Source organism: Taudactylus pleione, unplaced genomic scaffold, assembly GCF_031769625.1.
Source record: "Taudactylus pleione unplaced genomic scaffold, aTauple2 ptg000061l, whole genome shotgun sequence".
Taxonomy (NCBI): domain Eukaryota; kingdom Metazoa; phylum Chordata; class Amphibia; order Anura; family Myobatrachidae; genus Taudactylus; species Taudactylus pleione.
In genome coordinates, this window is record NW_028284463.1 from 16,236,770 (window position 1) to 16,258,090 (window position 21,321).

General features: G+C 46.1%; 2 protein-coding genes across 2 annotated transcripts in view; one reads left to right on the forward strand and one right to left on the reverse strand.

Moving 5' to 3' along the window:
• SACK1G (scaffolding CK1 anchoring protein G) overlaps positions 1 to 8,580 on the reverse strand; it is a 54,438-nt gene extending 45,858 nt beyond the window's left edge. Inside the window, exon 1 of the mRNA XM_088464805.1 lies at positions 7,632 to 8,580. Coding sequence (XP_088320931.1) covers positions 7,632 to 8,114 — 483 coding nt within the window. The 5' untranslated portion in view covers positions 8,115 to 8,580. The remainder of the gene's footprint in view (positions 1 to 7,631) is intronic.
• SLC5A10 (solute carrier family 5 member 10) overlaps positions 1 to 21,321 on the forward strand; it is a 200,415-nt gene that overhangs the window by 116,606 nt on the left and 62,488 nt on the right. The window lies entirely within an intron of this gene.

Sequence of the window (21,321 nt, forward strand, 5' to 3'; positions counted from 1 at the left end):
CAAAGTGCCTAAATAATATTAGAGTGCGCCTACAAAGTTCTCCAGAGGTGGCATAAGGCTCCAGCATTAGTAGCCAAGCTTAACTCATCTTTTGCCCCCAATCGCAATTGCAGAGCAATGGGTTACCTCCCAACTATGGTGGCGTTGTCTAGTAGCTACCACCTTTTTTATGCTATTAGGACTATCCCCGATGCCAGACCCTAAAGTGGCAGCCTGGAGCTCGTTTCCCAAAACCTACTAGCTGTCTGAGTGAGCCCAAGCCAGGAATCGGCAAAGTGACATAATGAGACGTAATAATGTCAGCTTACCGATCCGTACACACACGGGTTCTGAAAGTCTAGATAATTCAGCTTATTAAAGTATTAGGACTGACTCCTTAAGTCTTTATGCCTTTTTCCCCTATGTATAACCTCTCTCCTCATCACAATGACACAAAGCGAAGAGCGAATGGCTGAAGTTACGGGTACTTTGAAGTCCTTCTGTAACACCCCCCCCCCCCCCCCATGTCCACAAAACTAATGCTATAATTTACAGCACCGATTATTACCTCGAAACTGGTCACACCGGATGACTGGATGATTCCATCTTACTTAAAAGACTCAATAAAATGTGTGCAGCAATATAGTACATATTATGTAGTGTTTACGCTCTGATGACCTAGTAGCCGACATTTCTGCCGATAGGCAATTGACAGTAGGCAGTTAAATTGGTAGATAATCTGAGCAGTGTGTACAGGGACACGATACAGCCATCCGATCATTAGGACAGATAATAGGGAGGATCCGTTGTATAGGGTGTACGCACGATATCTGATGTTCTCAGCAATGTTCCCTCACAAAGAAAAAGAATCGTGAGTTAAATCGCATTGCAAGCGATATCTGAAAGGTGTGTACCCAGCTATGATCCTGCTTTAATATGTAGTAAGAAGCTACAGTCTCTGTTAGGGCATTTTAATCCCTAGCACAAACATTCCAGGACAGGGTGTTAGCCTGGGGTCATATCAGCTCCTTCCTATTTATTCCAACCTCATGGCTCAGAAGCAGGGGACTATGCCGTCTGACGCTCCAGCTATGATCGTATCTCTTAGCAACTTCTAACCCAGCGCAGACAGACGCACACCAACATATAACACAAACAGCTAAATATGTATTGTTTCCAAGTCAGACTCGTCATGTACAAATGCCTGTGTGGTTAACCTGTCACGTGGCCGTATCTAAACCTTAATATACACCCAGTGTGTGTACACAAATTAAATGGCTGCAAAGTGAGTCGGATTGTTATTAATGAGCGTTCTTCCCTTCCTTCCTCCCTACAAACATAATATATACTTTGTGCATACATGTGGAGACAATTGGTTATCTTGTTTTTACATTTCACGGTGACCACATAAAAAAAAAAAAAAAAAAAAAGAAGATTCATAATTACTTCCTACAATTCCCTGCATCCAAAGACGCAGCTATAAAGATCACTTTTCACAGCCTTGGAGGCGGAACAATTAATACAGTGAGGGTCAGAGGGATGACGTAGATAAGACAGCAATACGTAAGCGAATTCCTGATAGGAAAGTATAAAACATAAAACCCTATGGCGGTTACAGGAAAAAAAAAAAAAAAAAGGATTTGCATACTGTACATAAACGTGGCCTCATATTAATGCTTGTGTGGGCTCATTGGTTAATCCATTGGGATTTGCAAAATGCTGAATACCTGAATCCAGTCAGCCCATGTGAATGAATCAGCCTGTGTACGAGATACTTATAAAAAAAAACAAAAAAAAAAAACCCAGACAATGTAGGCCTGATGCATGCATGGGAATTAATGTGTGTATTCGCCTCTACGCGGGGCTGTAACTGCTCACTAACTGGATGCTTAGCTTGGTAATGGTCATTAGCATCAAGGTGTACATGCCCAGGTGTAGGCAACCTGTGACACTCCAGCTGCTGTGGAACTACACAACCCAGCATGCCCTGATACAGTTTAACAACAAAACTGTGGCATTACATGCTGGGATGTGTAGTTCCCCAGCGGCAGGAGTGCCACAGGTTGTCGACCCCTGCACTAGCCTATACTTGGTGCAAATGTTACGTCCAACTCTGGCTGGTCCACAATTCTATCACCAGCCCTCACTGGGCGGCTCTACAGGTTGCAGGGTGAGTGTGTGGAGCGTCCTGCAGCAGCTCTACTGGCAAATGTACCAGGCACCCTACAAGCCAAATGCAGGTGCTGTAGGGCAGTAACTGGGCGGCCACCCGCCAGGGCCCTGTGCACACCCCAAGTAATGTCCCTGGTGTTTAAAGTACAACGTATTTGCATATCGTTCTATTCACTTCACAACTACAGAAGCATTATGAATATGTGAGAGACAGAGTGCGGTCCTTTTACAAGTTCCAAAATCTCCCCAACCCACATTCCACAGATAGCAGCAAGGCAGGAACAGAGCGAGTGCCGGCTCTGAGCTGTGTAATCTGGCTGTGCCGCTCAGCCACAGTGTCCTGCCATGGCCAGCGCTGGGTGCAGGGCATGTCTGTGCACTGTAGGAATGTAATGAGCTTTTATGCTGATTCAAGACGATGAATCACCGAGCGGTTGTATGTGACAAGTAACATCACATTACAAGATCCCGGCACATTCCTGGGAGAGATAAGGGGGAGCGTGTCAGGAGAAAGTTCAGCGGATCAGCGATATAAAAGTCCAAAACGGAAATCAATACTAAACATGAAATGACACCAACAGCCTGTATGCCACTTCCCAAGCAGGTTTAAGCAGTCACATAGGCTGGAACTATCAGCTGTGACTTGTAGTTCCACAACAGCTGGTGATCCGCCCGTTGCCTAGCTCTGCTTTAAAGGGTGGAATGCCATGCTGGGAGTTGTAGTTCCACAACAGCTGGAGCTCCACAAATCGCCTACCTATAGAATGTAAGCTCTCACAAGCAGGGCCCTCTTCCCAATGTGCTTTTTCTAGCTTTTCAGTGTTTATAAACCATGTCCTTGTCCTGCATTGTCTTGTACTGTAGGTCTCTGTTTTCTTGTTCTGATCATTTGTTAGGCGCTACGAGACCCATGTAGCGCAATATAAATAAAAGGATAATAATAAAAGATACTAAAACATTACATATACAGTATTTTAGAGAAATACATGAACATGACAACAGACTGTCAGCGCCACTGGGGCAGTGGCTGGTGACGGATTAAACATCGGCTGTAAAGAGCTACGGAATACGTCAGAGCTGTAATATAAATGAATAATGGAAATAATCCTAAAACCTGGCGTCAGAGAAACCAAGGCAGACCGTCACAGGCTTCCTACACTATAGTTAGGGTTAAAAAGGTTTTGTTTTTGCCTCCACTGAAACTTCCGCTGAAGTTCAGACTTTCTATGTAATAGAAGAACATAATAATACAATAACAACCAGCGCTGGGTGTAAGACTGACTCAGGAGGGCTGTAAATTACTGATGCCACAATTCCCTTTACTAAATGTACACAGATATTGTCTACATGGATTCTTTCCTTTTATTAAAGCATCTGTTCAATCCTTATTACTGCAAAATCAGTCTTCCAGATGACATCACTTCTATATTGTTATGTAAAGTGTTGAGTTTGTAAATGGTACTCTTTCACCACCTATCTGCCATCAGTAATATAGTTGCTGATTGTATATACACCTATGTGTATACAGCTGTGTCCTCCTACATCTATCCTCTATACGCCACGCAGCGAGACATGCCTGGCGCTAGTGAGCCGCCAGGTCTGTGCAACTCTGCTTGCGCCGGGCGACTTTTTGTGCAGAACATGCGTCTTCGTCGCAATGCAATGCGGCGAGGACGCACCAGGGGACTGCACAGATTCATTGGATAGGCGACACTTGTATATGTGTGCGACAGTCTATAAGCGGAACTTGGCGTGAAAAAAAACTGCGGCCGCTGCATCGTAACACCCTGCATGCCGATTCAGACTCACTCGCACACTGATATACGAGTGTCACATAAATTAATCAGCACAGTCACCTGGTGCGTCCTAGTGGCATCGCATTGTGACAGACGCATTGTTGCCAAAAGAAGGAGTGAAAAACACCAGTTGCAAGCAGAGTCGCACGGGGCCTGGCACGCCGAGAGGTGCTGTTTGGCGCGACTGCCACAAAGATGGAATTCCTGTGACGTTTATATAGATCCCAGTACTGGCAATGTTTTCCATAAATGATAAATTACCTTTCCTTCTCAATCAAGACATTACAAGTGCTCACTAGGAAAAATGGTCTCTTTTTGGGCATTTAAAATTAGAAGCGCCCTTTTAAAAACCCTGTGACGCACTCTTTTTCCCGCAGCCGCAGGGTTTTGCTGTTCAATTAAGGGACTGAAAATGGGACGCGGTATTTTCTATAGAAATCACTCTGTCTTTTTTCTCGCACCTCCAGAGCAAGTCTGAGTTTTTTATAAAATCGGTAATATTTGGAAAAATCAGCGGGACTTGCTCTGGGACCCTGGTGGCACACCGCCATGAGAACTAATTAAGCAATTGGAAGTTTCCAATTGGCCAGTTCACCGGCTGTCCTTCTTTGGACCACTTTTGGTGCTAACCGCTGCATACCGGGAACACTGCACAAGACCTGTTGTAGATTATTTGACCCGGTCGTCTCCCCATCACAACTGTGCCCTTGTCAAAGTCGCTCAGATCCTTACGCTTGCCCATTGTTTTCCTGCTTCCAACACATCAACTTTAAGAACTGAGTGTTCACTTGCTGCCTAATATATCTCACCCCTTGTCAGGAGCCCATTGTAATGAGATAATCAATCTGAAGGCCCCCATACATCAGAGATTGATTGCAGCAATCGTGCAATTTGCAATCGATTGTGTATAAAACTCTTTCCCTTTTTCAATCGATTGCAGAGATGCCACAATCGATTGAAAAAGGGAAAGATTTTTATAGTCAATCGATTGCAGCATCTCTGCAATCGATTGTATATAAAAACCTTTCCCTTTTTCAATCGATTGCAAATTGCACGATTGCTGCAATCAATCTCTGATGTATGTGGGCCTTTACTCACCTGTCAGTGCTTTTAATGTTATGGCTGATGGGTGCATACGCTTCTCTATTCTATGGAGCAAATTCCTTAATAACACAACTCCACAGATCCCGATGGCCATTGCGATGAGAATATGTGCTCAATGGGGAAATTGAAGTAGAGCCATTGTATGCAAACGCTTCCAAGTTCATTGCTAAAACATAATGCTTACAGAATAACTTATTCACAGCGATTGCTGACTGTGTTATTGATCCTTGCCAATCGTTAATGTGGCCGTCTCGCATGCCAAGTACAATAATTAGAAGTGTGATTAGAGTCCTTGTATAAACCACACGCTCCATCAATTGGACACAGGATAATACAGCACAAACCAGACCTGCAGAGAGAGTGGTCTTCCTACAGAAAGACCAACTTGGGGGGACAGTATCAGGACGACACTGCCAAACACAAGACATACAGATACACTGCTACACCATTTATTTTGTAACCGTCTACTTGGGTTTTTGATAAAACTGAGATGTTAACAGATACAATTCTTGACTTCACTGATGTTTTCCAGAATTCTAAATTATTATCGTAGCCATAGAGGACTAGAATAGGTGACAGATGGCAGACAGTAACAACTAGCGCCCCCATTGGTTACAAATGTAATTTGAATTTCCACAGCGACAAGACTAAAACACTGTCCGATTTGGACCCTTGGAAATGTGCCCCGAAACCCCCCCACCACCAGCTTATGTGGTCGAGAATATCTATAAGTCATATGTCTGCCTTTTGTAGGTAACTCTTAATCCCCCAAGGCCAAGCTTGCTCTGGGCAGAGATTCCACCCTATTACGCAGCTACAGAATATGCAGTAAACACATTTTTAAGACTTTTTCACATTTCAGTAATAAAACTTTTTGGTAACCCTGTATAGCCACAGCCTGTAAATTCATTTTTTTTTCCTTTCTAATTAGTAATTGACCTATGTAACAGTGAGCAAGCTATGTTATTTTCCAGGTATGAGGACAGGGTACGGGGCTGAGAATCTCATGCCAAGCGGTGAAAGGTCATTATTTGGAGGCAGTGCGTGTGCCCCCTGCCTAGTCATTGCATCACCTGCACAAACAGAGCCCGCATCGGAGGCTACCGGCATTATGTTAAGGCTTCCTCTGAGATCACAGGGAATGAGTCATGTGGTGAGGTCATGGACCCTGCCTTAACACGTCACAGGGTCTAGAGCCAGGATGCCAACATTGAAGAGGATATCATAATTCTATTCATGTATCTCAGATGAGGTGTTGATCAAAATATATTACTGTGAAAGTGCCCATCCACTAGACGATTCATGTGAGCGATTGAACGATAACGATATCGTTATTGTTTATAAATTGCTTGCAAACAGTTTGTAAAAATGTCTTAAACGACCAGCGATGCGCGCTCCTGCTGGTCGTTTAGACATCTATCATCGGGCAAACAGGCTGGACAACCTGACGATAGTTCAGGCTCGTTCAGTGTAGGTACATCAGAGACTGACAAACGACTGCACGATTACAATGTCGTAATCGTGCAGTCGTTTTCATGTCTGCTAGTGGATGGGCACCTTTACACTTCTGAGGGAGACTTAGTGTGTACCAGCATTAGTACTAAAGGAAACCCACCCACCATGTATTTGGTCGACTCCTGTGAGTGACCCACCTAGTTATTGGAAAAGAGGAGCAACATTTCCTAGACTGTCCTGCACGTTATTCGCCAAAATTTAGTATTTGGCTTAAAGGCTCCTAGTGCCAATCTTAACCACATTGGAGAAGGGATTGACCATCATTGTAACTCATCTTGTGGACTTATTAAGGAAAAAACAAGCCAGTTTTGCCTTAAAAACAGCCTCAATTCTAGCAGCTACATTGCTAAATATCGCAGGTTAAAACACCTGGGCCATGGCGTGGAATGGCATTAGACGAAGCGGCAAAAGTAAATCTCCAATGTTCTACCTCCGCACCTCTGTATGTTCCACTGTGAGGATTTCACCTTATCCTAGCTCACAATATATAAAACCACACCAGTTCTGTGTTTCTCATCCCATATCACCCTATTACTTCTCCAACAAACCAAACATAGGAACCGCCTAATAAAAGTGTTAAGCAGTATAGTAAATATAAGGTATATAGGGGTAGACAGATGTATGAAGCTCTGGGAAGTGATAAAGTGGAGAGTGATAAATAACCAACCAATCAGCTCCCATCTGTCATTTCAAACACAGCCTGTAACATGACAGTTAGGAGCTAATTGGTTGATCGTATATCACTCTGCACTTTATCACTTTCCAGAGCTTCAAACATCTGCCCCCATTGATGTATATGCACGGTATATTGTTTCGGCTTGCTGTAAAAGGTCTGTGTGTTCTTTGATCTATATATAAAGTCCTGATCTGAATGTCCTACCTGAAGCACAGAGTCTCGGAGTGTACTTTAATAAGTAAATACGTTCAGGAAAAGGTCATTGGGCATACAATACTATGACACTGTGACATTACACTATGCATATTGTGGTTATGGGGTGTTTGTGAAGCTATATGTAACTAAACTTGTTCTGAGAGTTGGCAAATTGTTAAATTGCAAATACTCACTTTCTGGGCTTGTGTGATCATCTTGCGAACCACCTCCTTTATGTGAGGTTGGCCATCAATGGGTGGTTGCATATACACCGTTGCCCGGGTCACTCCTCTGTAGGCCACAGTGTCCGGCCACCCCAGGTCTAGATCTGGAATGGAACAGTCCGATTTATCTGGCCAGTATTCCAAGGAATGCTGTACACCCTCCTGGTGATCCCCCTCTCCCTCCTTCTCCGGCTTGTCCCCAGTTATCCCGAGGTGAGAGTGATCAGAGTCATAAGGTTCCACCCTGGACACTATGTTGGTTACTTCCGGCTCAGACAAAAAGTCCCTGATGTTCTCCTTCTTGACCACTTCATAGAAGGCATCTTGTCCAGAGGACACCAAAGCTTCCAGGGCCAGCCTCTGCTCCTCGCTGTAGAAAAACTCTGGCTTGGCCTCACTGGACCTCCAGTTGACATTGTTATTGTCCAGACATTGGATCTGGGAGAGGGCCATAGCTGGGGGTCCTCAGATGGGCCCCTGGAGTAGATGGACACCTAGAGTGGAACTTACTGGGAATCTTCAGATAGCCCCAGTAGTGGACCTTCCTGGAGATCCTCAGATTGGCCCCAGCAGTGGACCTTGCTGGAGATCCTCAGATGGGCCCCAGAAATGGACCTTGCTGGAGTATATATGTAATATAGTTTGTGTCCTCAGACTATAGTGCCTACTGGTGGCCAGCACGACTGCTCCTGTACAGGGACTCACGCTGACCCATGGTGCCGCAGTAAATGGCCATCCGGGCTTCGAGCCTTTGTATCCGGGACCACCCTGACCCCTCCTGGCAGTAGCGCTCCAATCCCGGGTCTCCCGCTGTCCCGCAGCGGCCGTCGTTCTCTGTCCCGGGTCTCCCGCTGCTGTTCCCGGACTGAGCTGCACTCGGCTCACACACACACCAGGTAGCAGCGCTGGGATAGTGCTGCTAGTGCCAACTGGCTCAGCCGGGAGGGGAGGTCACGTGAGCCGGCGCCAGGCCCCGCCCACCCAGGCTCCCAGGCCGCCGCGTCACATGACTGCTCGCCTGCCTGCCCTGACCTGTGTTACACCCCTAGGCTCAGAGATGCAATAAGTAGCAGGGATTACAGAGAGCCAGCTCAGCGGCCAAGCTCCATCTCCAAACGCACTTCTAATAGGAAAAATAACTGCAGGGCATAATGTCAGTATTCTACCAAGTTATAGTACCTCAGAAATCCCAAATATGAAGTACACAGTGGGGTAAATTTACTGAAGTGAGTCTTAAAAGTGATGTTGCCCATAGCAACCAATCAGATTCTACTTAACATTTAACTAGCACCTCCTAGAAGATAATAGCTAGAATCTGATTGGTTGCTATGGGTAACATCACTTTTAAAACTCACTTCTAAAAACTCTCACTTTAGTAAATTTACCCCAGTGTCTCTCACTACTGGTAATTCGTCAGTGCTGTCCTTCTTGTGCAAAATACTGTACTATTTAGCAATAATTTAGTCGTAAAGGATTGCTTTCGCCCGGGATGCTAATTAGAGAGGGGGGGGCTGCATAGGCTACCTCGGACATCGCATTCTAGAAGTTGGTAAATATGGCAGTATCGCATCCCCCATAGAAACCTAAGGGGGCTGGCGCTGCCTGCGGCAATGGAGGGATCGCAGTAGGTATCGGAGATATCCGCTGGGGTCCCTCTGTCATATATTCGGGGAATACTAAATATTTGCGGTTACCCCCGGAAAACGTTGGTTTTGATAATAGGGCCCCAAATGTACCGTGAGTGAGTATTTCACAGACAGGCTGCAGACATGATTTTAGGGATGGGAATATAGGTGCACTGTGGGATGGATGTGTCACTGGCGGTGGGTGGTACACATTGCACGCCTGGGCATGTGTATTATTGCATATTCCTGGCCTTCCATACACTGGAAACTGGACTAATCCACAGAAATGCTTTTCAGTATGTCATAGATGCTGACATTACATGAAACACAAACCTATTACCTTCTGCGTGTACTCTGCATTAGGCCATATATTTGTTATTAATACATATTTAGCACTCTGGGATATGAGTTCTGTATTTAGCAATAGTAGTCCTGTCCCCATTGTCGGCAGTGGCGACCCAGCAAAAGCCTTCCAGGCTTTCCCGAGTCCCCGCCCAGTGACAGTGTAATGCACAGATGCGCATTACTCACCAGCCTGTCACTGGTAGAGGTAGGCTGCTCACAGGGCCGTAACGAGGAGTACGTGACCAGATCCACCGTGCAGGAATCTGTGGGCGGCACCATCGGTGCACCAAAGCATTTGCTTCTGGCTAGTATCGCTGCGGCAGTGCCACCCATAGCATCCTTGGACGCTATAGACAGACACACACTGCTGTTGTTATTGTGTAGTGCGGACCGCACTACAAAGTATCGTAATGAGGTGGGTGCGGGCCGCACCCGGGTGTCACCCTCGGACGAGGTGACACCAAAATGCCGACGCCTCTGCAGCGACAGGAGCCGGGTGCTACAGTGCGACATTCTCCAGCAGCACCCGGCTCCTGTCATAGAAGAAGAGCCGACAGTACTGACAGCTCAGTCTCCGGGGGCAGCCCAGCATCTCCGATGATGCTGGGCTGCACCCAGAGTGATGTTATTGGGACCCTCCACTAGGCCACACCCCTTTATTTAGACCACTCCCCTTTCCAGACACTTTGCAGGGGGTATCCAGAGTGCGCAGTTGGTGTCACCAAACCTGGTGACACCTCTGGTGATGCGCCTGCGTTTGACTCATCACCGTCACCTTCCACGCTCATTGACTGTCAATCACTCTGCGTCCAAACCCTCACTGCAACCGCCATCGGTAATCCATCGGGAGGCAAGTGCAGTATAAATCGGAGGCATGCGCAGTACAAAATGAATTGTTCAACACTGCAGACATTAACATTCCGTCCTCCTGAGCCAGGCCCATAGTGACTGTGGATCCAGCATAACCTGTCCCCTATTGCCAGGTGTTTACATTTATATACACTATATGCTCTGGACTATAAATCAATATTTAACAAAGATGAGCATCTAAAAAATGTATAGTCTAGTAAACACGTTTAATGTTTACCACATGTAGCTGGCCCTACACATGTGACACTCATAGTATATAATAGCTCTCTCATAAAGCATCTTGCATTATTCTTTTTTTGCTTGTTTACATACTGTATATTGCAAAAACTTTTATTAGAATATGCAATGGTTTAATTACTGCCATTGCATTTATGTGCAAAGTTTATCCTAAATCCGAGGAACCAATCAGACAGTTGCTTAAATATCTGGTTTGCACTGAATAGAAAAGAGCTAATTGATGATTGGTTGCTTTGGTTCAGTGCAAATTTTGCAACCAACAATAAATTAGTAATATTGTATAATTATTATTATTTTATTATTACTGCTAATCATAATAATAAATGCAAATGGAATTCTGTAAGTCGTGAATTAACCAAATATGTTTATAGAGCCAAAAATATGTTCTGCCGGGCTTGGTTGCCTGTAGGAAATATGAGGTAAGCTTCCTGTTTGGTGCTTACCACTAGCAGCCTTAGGCGGTCGCCTAGGGAAGGCACTCATTCAATACCATTATGTTCCCCATGCTAGTATATTATGGGCCTATATTTATCACGGATCGCAACTGCAACAGCCATCACAGGGCCTGATTCAGACCCGCTCGCAAGCACTATGGACCTCATTCAGAGTCGGTCGTTGCGGCCGCACGATCATACGGGAAAAGGGGCCGGATACAAATAAATGATGCACTCGCAAGTTGCGTCCCTAAGATCGGATCGGTAGCTGGCCGACCAAGGGGAGGAAGCGGCCGGAAGACAAAAAATACGCCCCTTTCTCGTACGCATTACACGTCATCTCCGGGCATATAAGGATTAATCGAGACCATCGGGAACCATCGGAACTGGTCGTAGAGCTTAAGGTTGACCGTACCCTCTCTTAAGCTCTACGATCATGTCAGTGTACAAACCTCCCATGTCATATGTGCTATGACACTACTTTGTTAATTATGCACTCCCATAAAACGCCGTTCGCATAATTAGGCACGCCTGCGTTCGGATCTCCACTCCCCCGTTTTCAAGCACCTTCCCCTGTTACCACCCACAAACGCCTCATCCTGTCACTCAAACTACCGACCTGGCTGTGTTCAAGGAGAGAGAAATTTCTGATCGTAGCAGCTAGTTTGCGCACTGCGAACTTTACGCATGCGCAGTTAAGCAAACATCGGTGGCGTAAGACTGTGCGGCTGCTACGACCGACTCTGAATGAGGTCCTATGCGCTCACAAGTGGGTCGATGGCCGGGCAGTGTGCACGCGCAAGTCCCGGGGCGAGCGAGAAATCACTCACTACGGGGCTCGCAACAAAACGGGGTGGCTGTCGATGTTGATTGACAGCTCGCCCCGTTTTGGAGGCGAGGAGGGGAGTCGCTTGCCAAACGGAGGCGTTCCCGAAGGAACGCCTGCCGTTTGAGGATGGCCCTACTGACATCACTTTTGATGTTAGTAGTTGAGCGTCCTGCTCTATTAGAGCAGGAAGCTCACCGGGGCTTGCGGGAATGAGACCCTACCACAAGGGTCTCGTCGCAAGCCCGATGGTCGCGACCATCGCAACCATCACCTGGCCGCTCGCAAAAGCTGTGGGTGGCCACCCACAGATTAGCGAGCGGCCAGGAGGCCAGCTCCCAAAAAAAGAAAAAAAACGCCCTGATTTAGAGCGAGCGCTCTGAAAGAGCGTCCGGCTCTGAATCGGGGCCACAGTTCGGCCGATGGTGCGTACTGCGTATGCACCGCAGTGCGCATGTGTGAGTTAGCAATGCGATTGCCCTGCGATCACTTACGCAGATATAAAGCCTGTCCGTTTACATGCCATTTCCTGGGCGTGCATAAATTAGCCTCTGTGACGGCATTCGCAGCTTGTGTACTGCGTGCGATGACAGATGCAATTTCTGAGTAAGGTCAGACCTGCTGTAATTGTGCATGAGGGGCCGATGTTACTCGATGGTACCGATGCATATGCAGGGATGCAAGGTACTATGGATGTGTGAAAGCGATAATGAGCGTCTCTGTGCTGGCTTTGCGATTGCAGTCATTAGCATATTTTCGCAGCAGATCTGCATGCGTAATCGCAGTTGAATCAGGCCCTATATTTGCTATAATAAAGCTATTACCAGTGTTTACAGTTTAGCGATCGTTGACCTTTAAAAACAAGCACCTCTGTTATTTCAGCTGTCTCCCTTACCTTAGTCACACACAGGCTCTGTTATAGTCCTATCTGCTGCGTTCGCTCTACGTATCATGACATCACAGGTAGGCTCGCTTCCCGGTACATCTGTGTCTGCTGTGCGAATAGGGACTTTTTCATTCCTCCCAGACGCTCAGTCATTGAAAAGTAGTTAAAATCTGACAATGATGCATTACTTTCCCACTGGATTTATTTGGCAGTAAGCCTTGTTGACAAGTCTGTGATTCCCGTAGATAAGGCAGGAATGCGTGGAACAGTAATGTGCTGGTATCTCCCCTATATATAGTATATCTCTACCCACCATCATATTGTCGGGAAATGCAGGGTATTGTCGCATTCCACACTATCATGTGAGGAGCGCTGTATGCCTCAGACTACAGTAAAACGTACAGTGTGATCTCACATCTGTCACAACGCTGAGATGGACTAAGGAAAGAGCTGATGCTGGGGTTAGAGAGCACTCGAGAGGGTCAGTTCAGGGCCTGATTCAGCGTACAGCTAATATGCCAGTACCGCAGGTGGCATCTCAGGACAAAAGATGCCTCCTGCCGGCATCGTAGATTCGAGTGCTGTGTCTGAATATGCAGCATCGGATCACCATAGTGACCATCAACCTAAGCTTACTCAGAGTAATATGCTCTGTCGGCGTCAGGAAATCTGCATCGGAAAACGCAAGACCTTGGTCTCGGCATGCCTACAAAACGGGTGTTGTGCCCCTTTTGTAAAACAGACCACATCGCAGCCTCTGCCCCACCACCGAACAGTGGTGGTGGTTTTAGTCTGTGCCATACCCACACGCTGCATTATTCTGTTACCTGAGATTGTTGGAAAACCTTTCTCTAAACTACGCAGCCGTTCCTAAGCCCCATTCCTCATTTCTCTAACCGCAAATACCTCGCTATACACCTCACTGATTCTTAAAAGAGCCACTCAAGACATTACCGACTTTCACTAGAACCTTTCTCCCGAGCTACACGCTTAGCAGTACAGCTGCACAATGAATACAATATGTAAGGGGAAAAGAATGTGAAAACAAGAATACTTTCAAAGGATTGTAAAGATCTTTGAAACATACAATAATTTCTCACCTCAAACCCACTCTCCGTCTTATCATTGTCAGACCAGCTGGCATTGCGTTTGCGTTTCTTCAAAACCAGTAAAAACTTTACAAATAACGGGACGACAATGCATTCGAGATCTGTTTTTTTTAACTTATATTTATTACAAGAGCTTAGAGCCAATAAACACTTATGCGACTTGCAGATGGATAAAGCAAGATGTGATTGGAGAAACGCGTCGCATTGGGACGCTAACAAAGACGTAAGTGGGTTTGGTGACTTTAGAAACATTGGATTGCGAAGTGCATTTAACTACATTGTGCTGGTGTTGAGTCAAGTACATGAAGTTAATACTAGTGAGTACACCATATAATTGGACCACTTTGAAAAGGAGAAGATCTTGGACCCTTTCCAGGACCCTACCTCAGTCTTTTGCCTTAAACTACCCTATTATTATCCACCACTTTCATAATAATTATGTTAAAAGTACTTACTGTCTTCATTAATATATTACCATCAATGTGTTTCCCCAAGAGTCCACTTTGAAAGCAAAAATTGGCATAATTTTTGGTGAAGTGGCCTAATAATTTGGCAGCGGGGCCTATAGGTTTGGTGATGTGGCACATTGATTTGGTAAAGTGGCCTAATGATTTGGTGAAGCGACCCATTGATTTGGTAGTCTGATTTGGTTACATGACCCACTAAAGTGCCCTATTGATTTGGTGAAGTGCTCCATTGAATTGGTGGTCACCTACTGATTTTATGAAGTTAACTATTCATTTGGCAAAGTAGCCCATTGATTTGGTGAAGTGGCCTATTGATTTGGTGAAGTAGCCCATTGATTTGGCCAAGTAGCCCATTGATTTGGTGAAGTGGCCTATTGATTTGGTGAAGTGGCCTATTGAATAGGTGAAGTAGCCTAGTGATTTAGTGAAGTAGCCCATTGATTTGGCCAAGTAGCCCATTGATTTGGTGAAGTGGCCTATTGATTTGGTGAAGTGGCCTATTGAATAGGTGAAGTGGCCTATTGAATAGGTGAAGTAGCCTAGTGATTTAGTGAAGTAGCCCATTGATTTGAGGAAGTTTCCTACTGATTTGGTGAAGTGACCCATTGACTTGGAGAAGTGACCCATTCATTTTGCAAAGTGACCCATTGGCAAACAGCTTGGCTGAGGTCATATCATACTGGATGATGGAAACAATATTTCTAGGATTAAAGGGATCATTTAAAGCAGAATTAAGGGTGTGTAATGTTGAATAATGAGCATGTCCGTATCAATGTGATTGAAATGGTACATGCCCAGATTTAAAGGACCGATGCCAAACCTCATAAATGTATTCTGCCAACAGTTTTACAAGAAATGACTAACTAATAATTATTATATATTAAGCTTTGTTTAAAAATAATTCTTAGTTCTGTAAGTCGCATAGCTGCTTCTGGCAGCGATTCTTAGCTGGTGGGTCCCTACACTGTTGTTGATGGTTTATGATCCTACCAACTACTAAACTAATTATTAATTAGATGTCAGCCTCATTTTGCATCTTGCTTCCAAAAGTTACTTCATTGAAAGTAAATCCACCATGAATTCCATAGTGATCCATCGGTTCCCCTAGGTGGCAGGAGATTCTATACGGTTTATGGACCAACAATAGGTTACTAATGCTGGGTACACACATGTCGATTTATCGCTCATTCTATCGACGAGCAGTATATCGCGAGTGCATCGGCACATGTGTACCCCTGATATGTCTGTGAACGACGCCACTCACAGACATAGCAGCACAGCCGATGACGATATATCGGTGCATTTGTATGTGTGTACAGCCGACCTGACGATTGCAGCAGGTCGCAGGAATATTCGACACTGACATCTCAACTGGGGGGGCAGTTGTGACGTCAGCCCAGACATATGGAGTGGCCGATTGGTAAGTGTGTAGCTTACCTAACGGCCGTTCTGACTGTGGATCGGTCTGCTGAGCAATCTGTTGTCTAAATGTGTACCCAGCATTAGAGCAGTGCTGCATTGTGAGCTGTGATACTTCTGTGTGTATATAGCAGTGCGAGAGGGATAGCTGATGCTTAGAATACTGATTATAAGGACACAATGAAGACCTGACCTTTTCATGGCTGGCAATCCTGATTTATATACCAGACACAAATGGGAAAACACTGACTTAAATCCGTATAGAGGGCCTGATTCAGACCCGGTCGCTCTGACAGAGCGATTGCTCTGAATCAGGGCCAGGCTTTTTTTTATTTTTTAGAACGGCCTCCTGGCCGCTCGCATAGCTGTGGGTGACCACCCACAGCTACAGCGAGCGGCCATGATGATGGTCAAGACCATCGCGACCATCGGGCTTGCGACAAGACCCTTGTGGTAGGGTCTAGTGGCCGCAAGCCCCAGAGAGCTTTCGGCTCTAACAGGGCCGGAAGCTCTCCACTGACATCACTTGTGATGTCAGTGGGGCCGCCCCCAAATGACAGGCGTTCTCATGGGAACGCCTCCGTTTGGGCAGCCACCTCCCTGGCCCGCCCACCAAAGGGGGCAAGCTGTCACTCAACATCGACAGCTCGCCCCCTTTGTTGCGAGACCCGGAGCGACAGAGTGCCCGTCACTAGCTGGGTCTCGTGCATGCGCACGACGGAGCTGGCTCCGTCGTTCGCATGCGCTGTGGGCCACTATCGACCCGGTTGTGAGCGCTCAGCGCTTGCGACCGGGTCTGAATCAGGCCCAGAGTTTGTAAAGAAAGTCTATTTAATGCATCTACTTTGTTTTGTATACAATGCCTCGGTTTCCCCAAAGGCAATAGCATGTATTGTACTTGCTTTATCTGTCAATTTACATTAGTGTCCAAAACAATAGGACAGCATGACTCTGTTTGAAACACTGTAATCAGAGTCGTATCTATAATGGGTGCAGGGTGGGCAGTGCCCATACCGCACACCCTGCACCCATTTAGTGTTACACTTATCTGACCATAGTCTTCAGAGTGCTGCTCTGCAGCACGGCCATTGCCCCGGTGACTGGTATGCGCAGTACTGATATTCCCAGGAATAAGGCGCGGGCTCCATTTTCCTGGAGACCCGCGAATGCCAGAGAGGAGAGGGCCCATACTGAGTCTACACATGGGTCCTCTCCTCTCTTAAAATGCCCCTGACTAGTCTATAATAGAACATAATGGTTATCAGAAAGCACAATGAGAGCATCATAGGCCTGATGAAGAGTTGAACGCAAAGCAGCTAGAGATGCTCCCGCCAGGGCCGTAATTATTGGTGTACCACCGGTGCCACCACAAAAACGCAGGGCTCTGTAGGCGGCACAGGCTCTGCCGCATGGCATATAAAAAAAGCAAATGGGAGCGCAAGGATAGAAAATCACAAATTCTTTTAATACGGTATAATTAGCACAACATATAATTAATACCTGAAATACAGTTTAAAATCACTTGAAATGGCAAAAAAATTATCCTTAGAAAATAAAAAGGGAGGATATTTAGTAGAGTAACAGATATCCTCACATATAGTGAATATATAGTCCATTAATGTCTTTAGAGATCCAGTGTAATTGGTAAATCTACTTTTAGAATGGGACAGAAATAAACTTGCCAGAATAGATATAAGCAGTTACCAGCCTAAATGCTGGTGTGCAATTCACCCTCCCCACCGTGAGTGCATCTCACCACCACTGTAGATCTTGGTCCCCAGTACTAATCCCGGAGTTGCGGCAGTGGGAGGGCAGTACCTCGGTGAATTACCCTCCCCTTAAGATGTTTGAAGGCATCGACCTGTTTTTCAGACAGCAGAGTCAGCGGGAGCAACACGTCCTCGGTGTGTGGGTGGAATACGCAGCTTGTATTGGGATCAGGAATAAGTATCTTTGTATCCGGAAAGTCCCAGTAATTGTAGCGTGTACCACCGGAGAGATTAGCAGTAGTGGACCAGCGTGCAGATAGATCCTTAACGCGTTTCTCCGTTATAGTATTTCAACGGTTTCATCAGAAGGTAATTATAACCCTGTATTCTAGGTTTCTAAGGTTCATTTTTTGGCAATTTCAAGTGGTTTTTAACTGTATTTCAGGTATTAATTATATGTTGTGCTAATTATACCGTATTGAATGAATTTGTAATTTTCTATCCTTTCGCTCCCATTTGGTTTTTTATATGTCTGTTTATTAATCAGTGTTTCCAGAAACCTGTTTGGGAGCTGCATAGTGGATGATATTCATCTATTAATCACTGATTTAATATTTCTTGATTTAATACTTTTTATTGCGCCGGATTTGGGTATATATTATATCTTCCGCATGGCCCCTGCATCTGACTAGCAGGTGTTTGGAATGGCAACCTGCAGCCAGTGTCACCACTAGAACATCCATTGCTCCAGACATGCAGCAGGCAGCCTGTACAGCACCCCGGAGCCTCGAAGACGAAGCTCTGGCGGTGCTGCTGTCCTTACCGGCGCTGGCGGCCCTGCCCCCTCGGCATGACATCATGGGCACAGCATGCACAGGGTGCTGTAAATCCCTGTTGCGGCTCTAGCTCCCGCATTGGGTGCAATAAATAAGGCGTATATTCGCCCATATGCCAGAGCCAGTCGTCTGCGCAAAGTAAGGTACTGGAGTGTCGGGGAATTGTTAGTATATATATATATATTTTTTTTTTTATTTTTTTTGTGGTGAGAGGGGTTGTCTCTCACCTGAATTGCCCACATTCCTGTGAGATCAGCTCCCTCCAAGTGAGTCTAGAGTGAAATCTGTCCAGTTTGCAACAAGGGAGATTTGGAACTCCGGGTTTTCACAGTTAGAGGCCAGTTAGTAGGCCAGAGTGTTGTAGTGCCAGGGACCAAGGGCTATGCTGGGAGATCATGGCTGATGCTGACTGCTAAGCACGAAGAGTGTTGGGACTTTTTATGTTCATTTGTGTTATATGCCTGTGTGTACAGGCTTAAGCCTGAGTGTGCTATTGAAAGACACTGCCGTACCGAGTAGTACCTGTCTGTCTGTAGTCCTCATTTTACACCCCGTGTTACTATATATATATATATATATATATGCATATATATATTGTGACACAGTTAGGTTAGGGGGTCCCTCTCCTGGGTAGAGGACTCCTTCCTTACACACACACACAGCAGCAGGGAAGCAGCACACCAGTCTGGATGCAAGTACAAGCTGGTCGGCGCCAGTCTTTATTGTACAATATCAGAAATAACATAAAGAAAACATAAACATAAATCCTAGCCCTGTCGGGGCACTAACTTCACAGGTAGTTCCCTCACTACCAGAACCTGGCAGGGCCTAATGCCCTCGCCAGCAACAAAAGCACAGCACAACACTCACAGTTAGGTATCCAAGTGTCTCTGAGCAAACTCCCTGTCTGCTCTCCCAGGTGAGACAATCAGCCCTCAACACACTAGGCTTATATTGGCCACTCTCAGGTGGAAACCCTAACAACCTGTTACCAGGCTGCGAGAACCAAAACCTGGAGTGGCCGTGGGTGGAGCCCTCCCTCTCCTCTCACCCACAACCCCCAGGTCCCAAACCGGCTTTTCAAAAAGCCGAGACTCAAGCCTGCTACACTGCAGACTTTCTCCTGGGGATTTAAAACACATAAGACAGGAATCTGGGATAAATGTCCCTGTCACAGACCACTTTACCAGTGATCCTATCACATATCCCCCCCCTTTGTTTCGACCTATGATGCGGAACAACTGAAGCCCCCAAACAATGAACACGTGACAACGCGTCTGCTTTAGACAACAGGCCCCCTGCCACCAGACTTGCCCACTGCTCCTTGGGCCAACTCTCCCTTTCGGCCGTTCTTTCAAATGCGGCGAGATAGGCCTCCACATCATCGCCCGAAGTCATCTTTTGGAGGAAGTGACTGGCTCGTACGGAGTGAGTGGTGGTGGGAGGACCAGTATTAACATCTCTGGGTCGGGTGACCAGGTGCTGTAACACCTCTCTTATGGCCTGTCTGTTTTCCTCGATGGAGACCTGTTGAAGTTTGTTAGTCTCCTGCTGAGCTGCTGTAGCTTGGAGCCTTAATAATTTCCTCCATTTTGTCCTGGGGTGTAGGTTGGAAGCTGAACCTTGCCTCTCTGAGCATTGGCTGACGCCTCCTCTATGGGACTCCAAGGACACAGCGTTATTTCCACACTCACAAATTGGGTGTCTGTCCCTTTAATTTTTAAATGGAAAGTTTTCCTCTTGCTGCAACTTCAGTGTGTGTGGGTGCCCGCATTCTCCACCATATTGTGACACAGTTAGGTTAGGGGGTCCCTCTCCTGGGTAGAGGACTCCTTCCTTACACACACACACAGCAGCAGGGAAGCAGCACACCAGTCTGGATGCAAGTACAAGCTGGTCGGCGCCAGTCTTTATTGTACAATGTCAGAAATAACATAAAGAAAACATAAATCCTAGCCCTGTCGGGGCACTAACTTCACAGGTAGTTCCCTCACTACCAGAACCTGGCAGGGCCTAATGCCCTCGCCAGCAACAAAAGAACAGCACAACACTCACAGTTAGGTATCCAAGTGTCTCTGAGCAAACTCCCTGTCTGCTCTCCCAGGTGAGACAATCAGCCCTCAACACACTAGGCTTATATTGACCACTCTCAGGTGGAAACCCTAACAACCTGTTACCAGGCTGCGAGAACCAAAACCTGGAGTGGCCGTGGGTGGAGCCCTCCCTCTCCTCTCACCCACAACCCCCAGGTCCCAAACCGGCTTTTCAAAAAGCCGAGACTCAAGCCTGCTACACTGCAGACTTTCTCCTGGGGATTTAAAACACATAAGACAGGAATCTGGGATAAATGTCCCTGTCACAGACCACTTTACCTGTGATCCTATCACAATATATATATATATATATATATATATATATATATATTCAAATAAGGTGCACTCACCAGACTTGTATAGCAAACAGGGGAACTTTTATTCACAATGTATAATCAGACCGGATCAACGTTTTTCTTGAAAAAAGTCCCTGGGAGGACTAAAACGTCGATCCGGTCTGATGACTACATTGTGAAGAAAAGTTCCCATGTTTGCTATACAAGTCTGGTGAGTGCACCTTATTTGAATATATGGTTTTGAAGCCGCTGTGCTCCTACCAGGTGACACCCCAGCAGTGGATTATATGAGACGTGAGTGTGGATTTATTGGAATATATATATATATTGTGACACAGTTAGGTTAGAGGGTCCCTCTCCTGGGTAGAGGACTCCTTCCTTACACACACACACAGCAGCAGGGAAGCAGCACACCAGTCTGGATGCAAGTACAAGCTGGTCGGCGCCAGTCTTTATTATACAATGAAAGAAAACATAAATATAAATCCTAGCCCCGTCGGGGCACTAA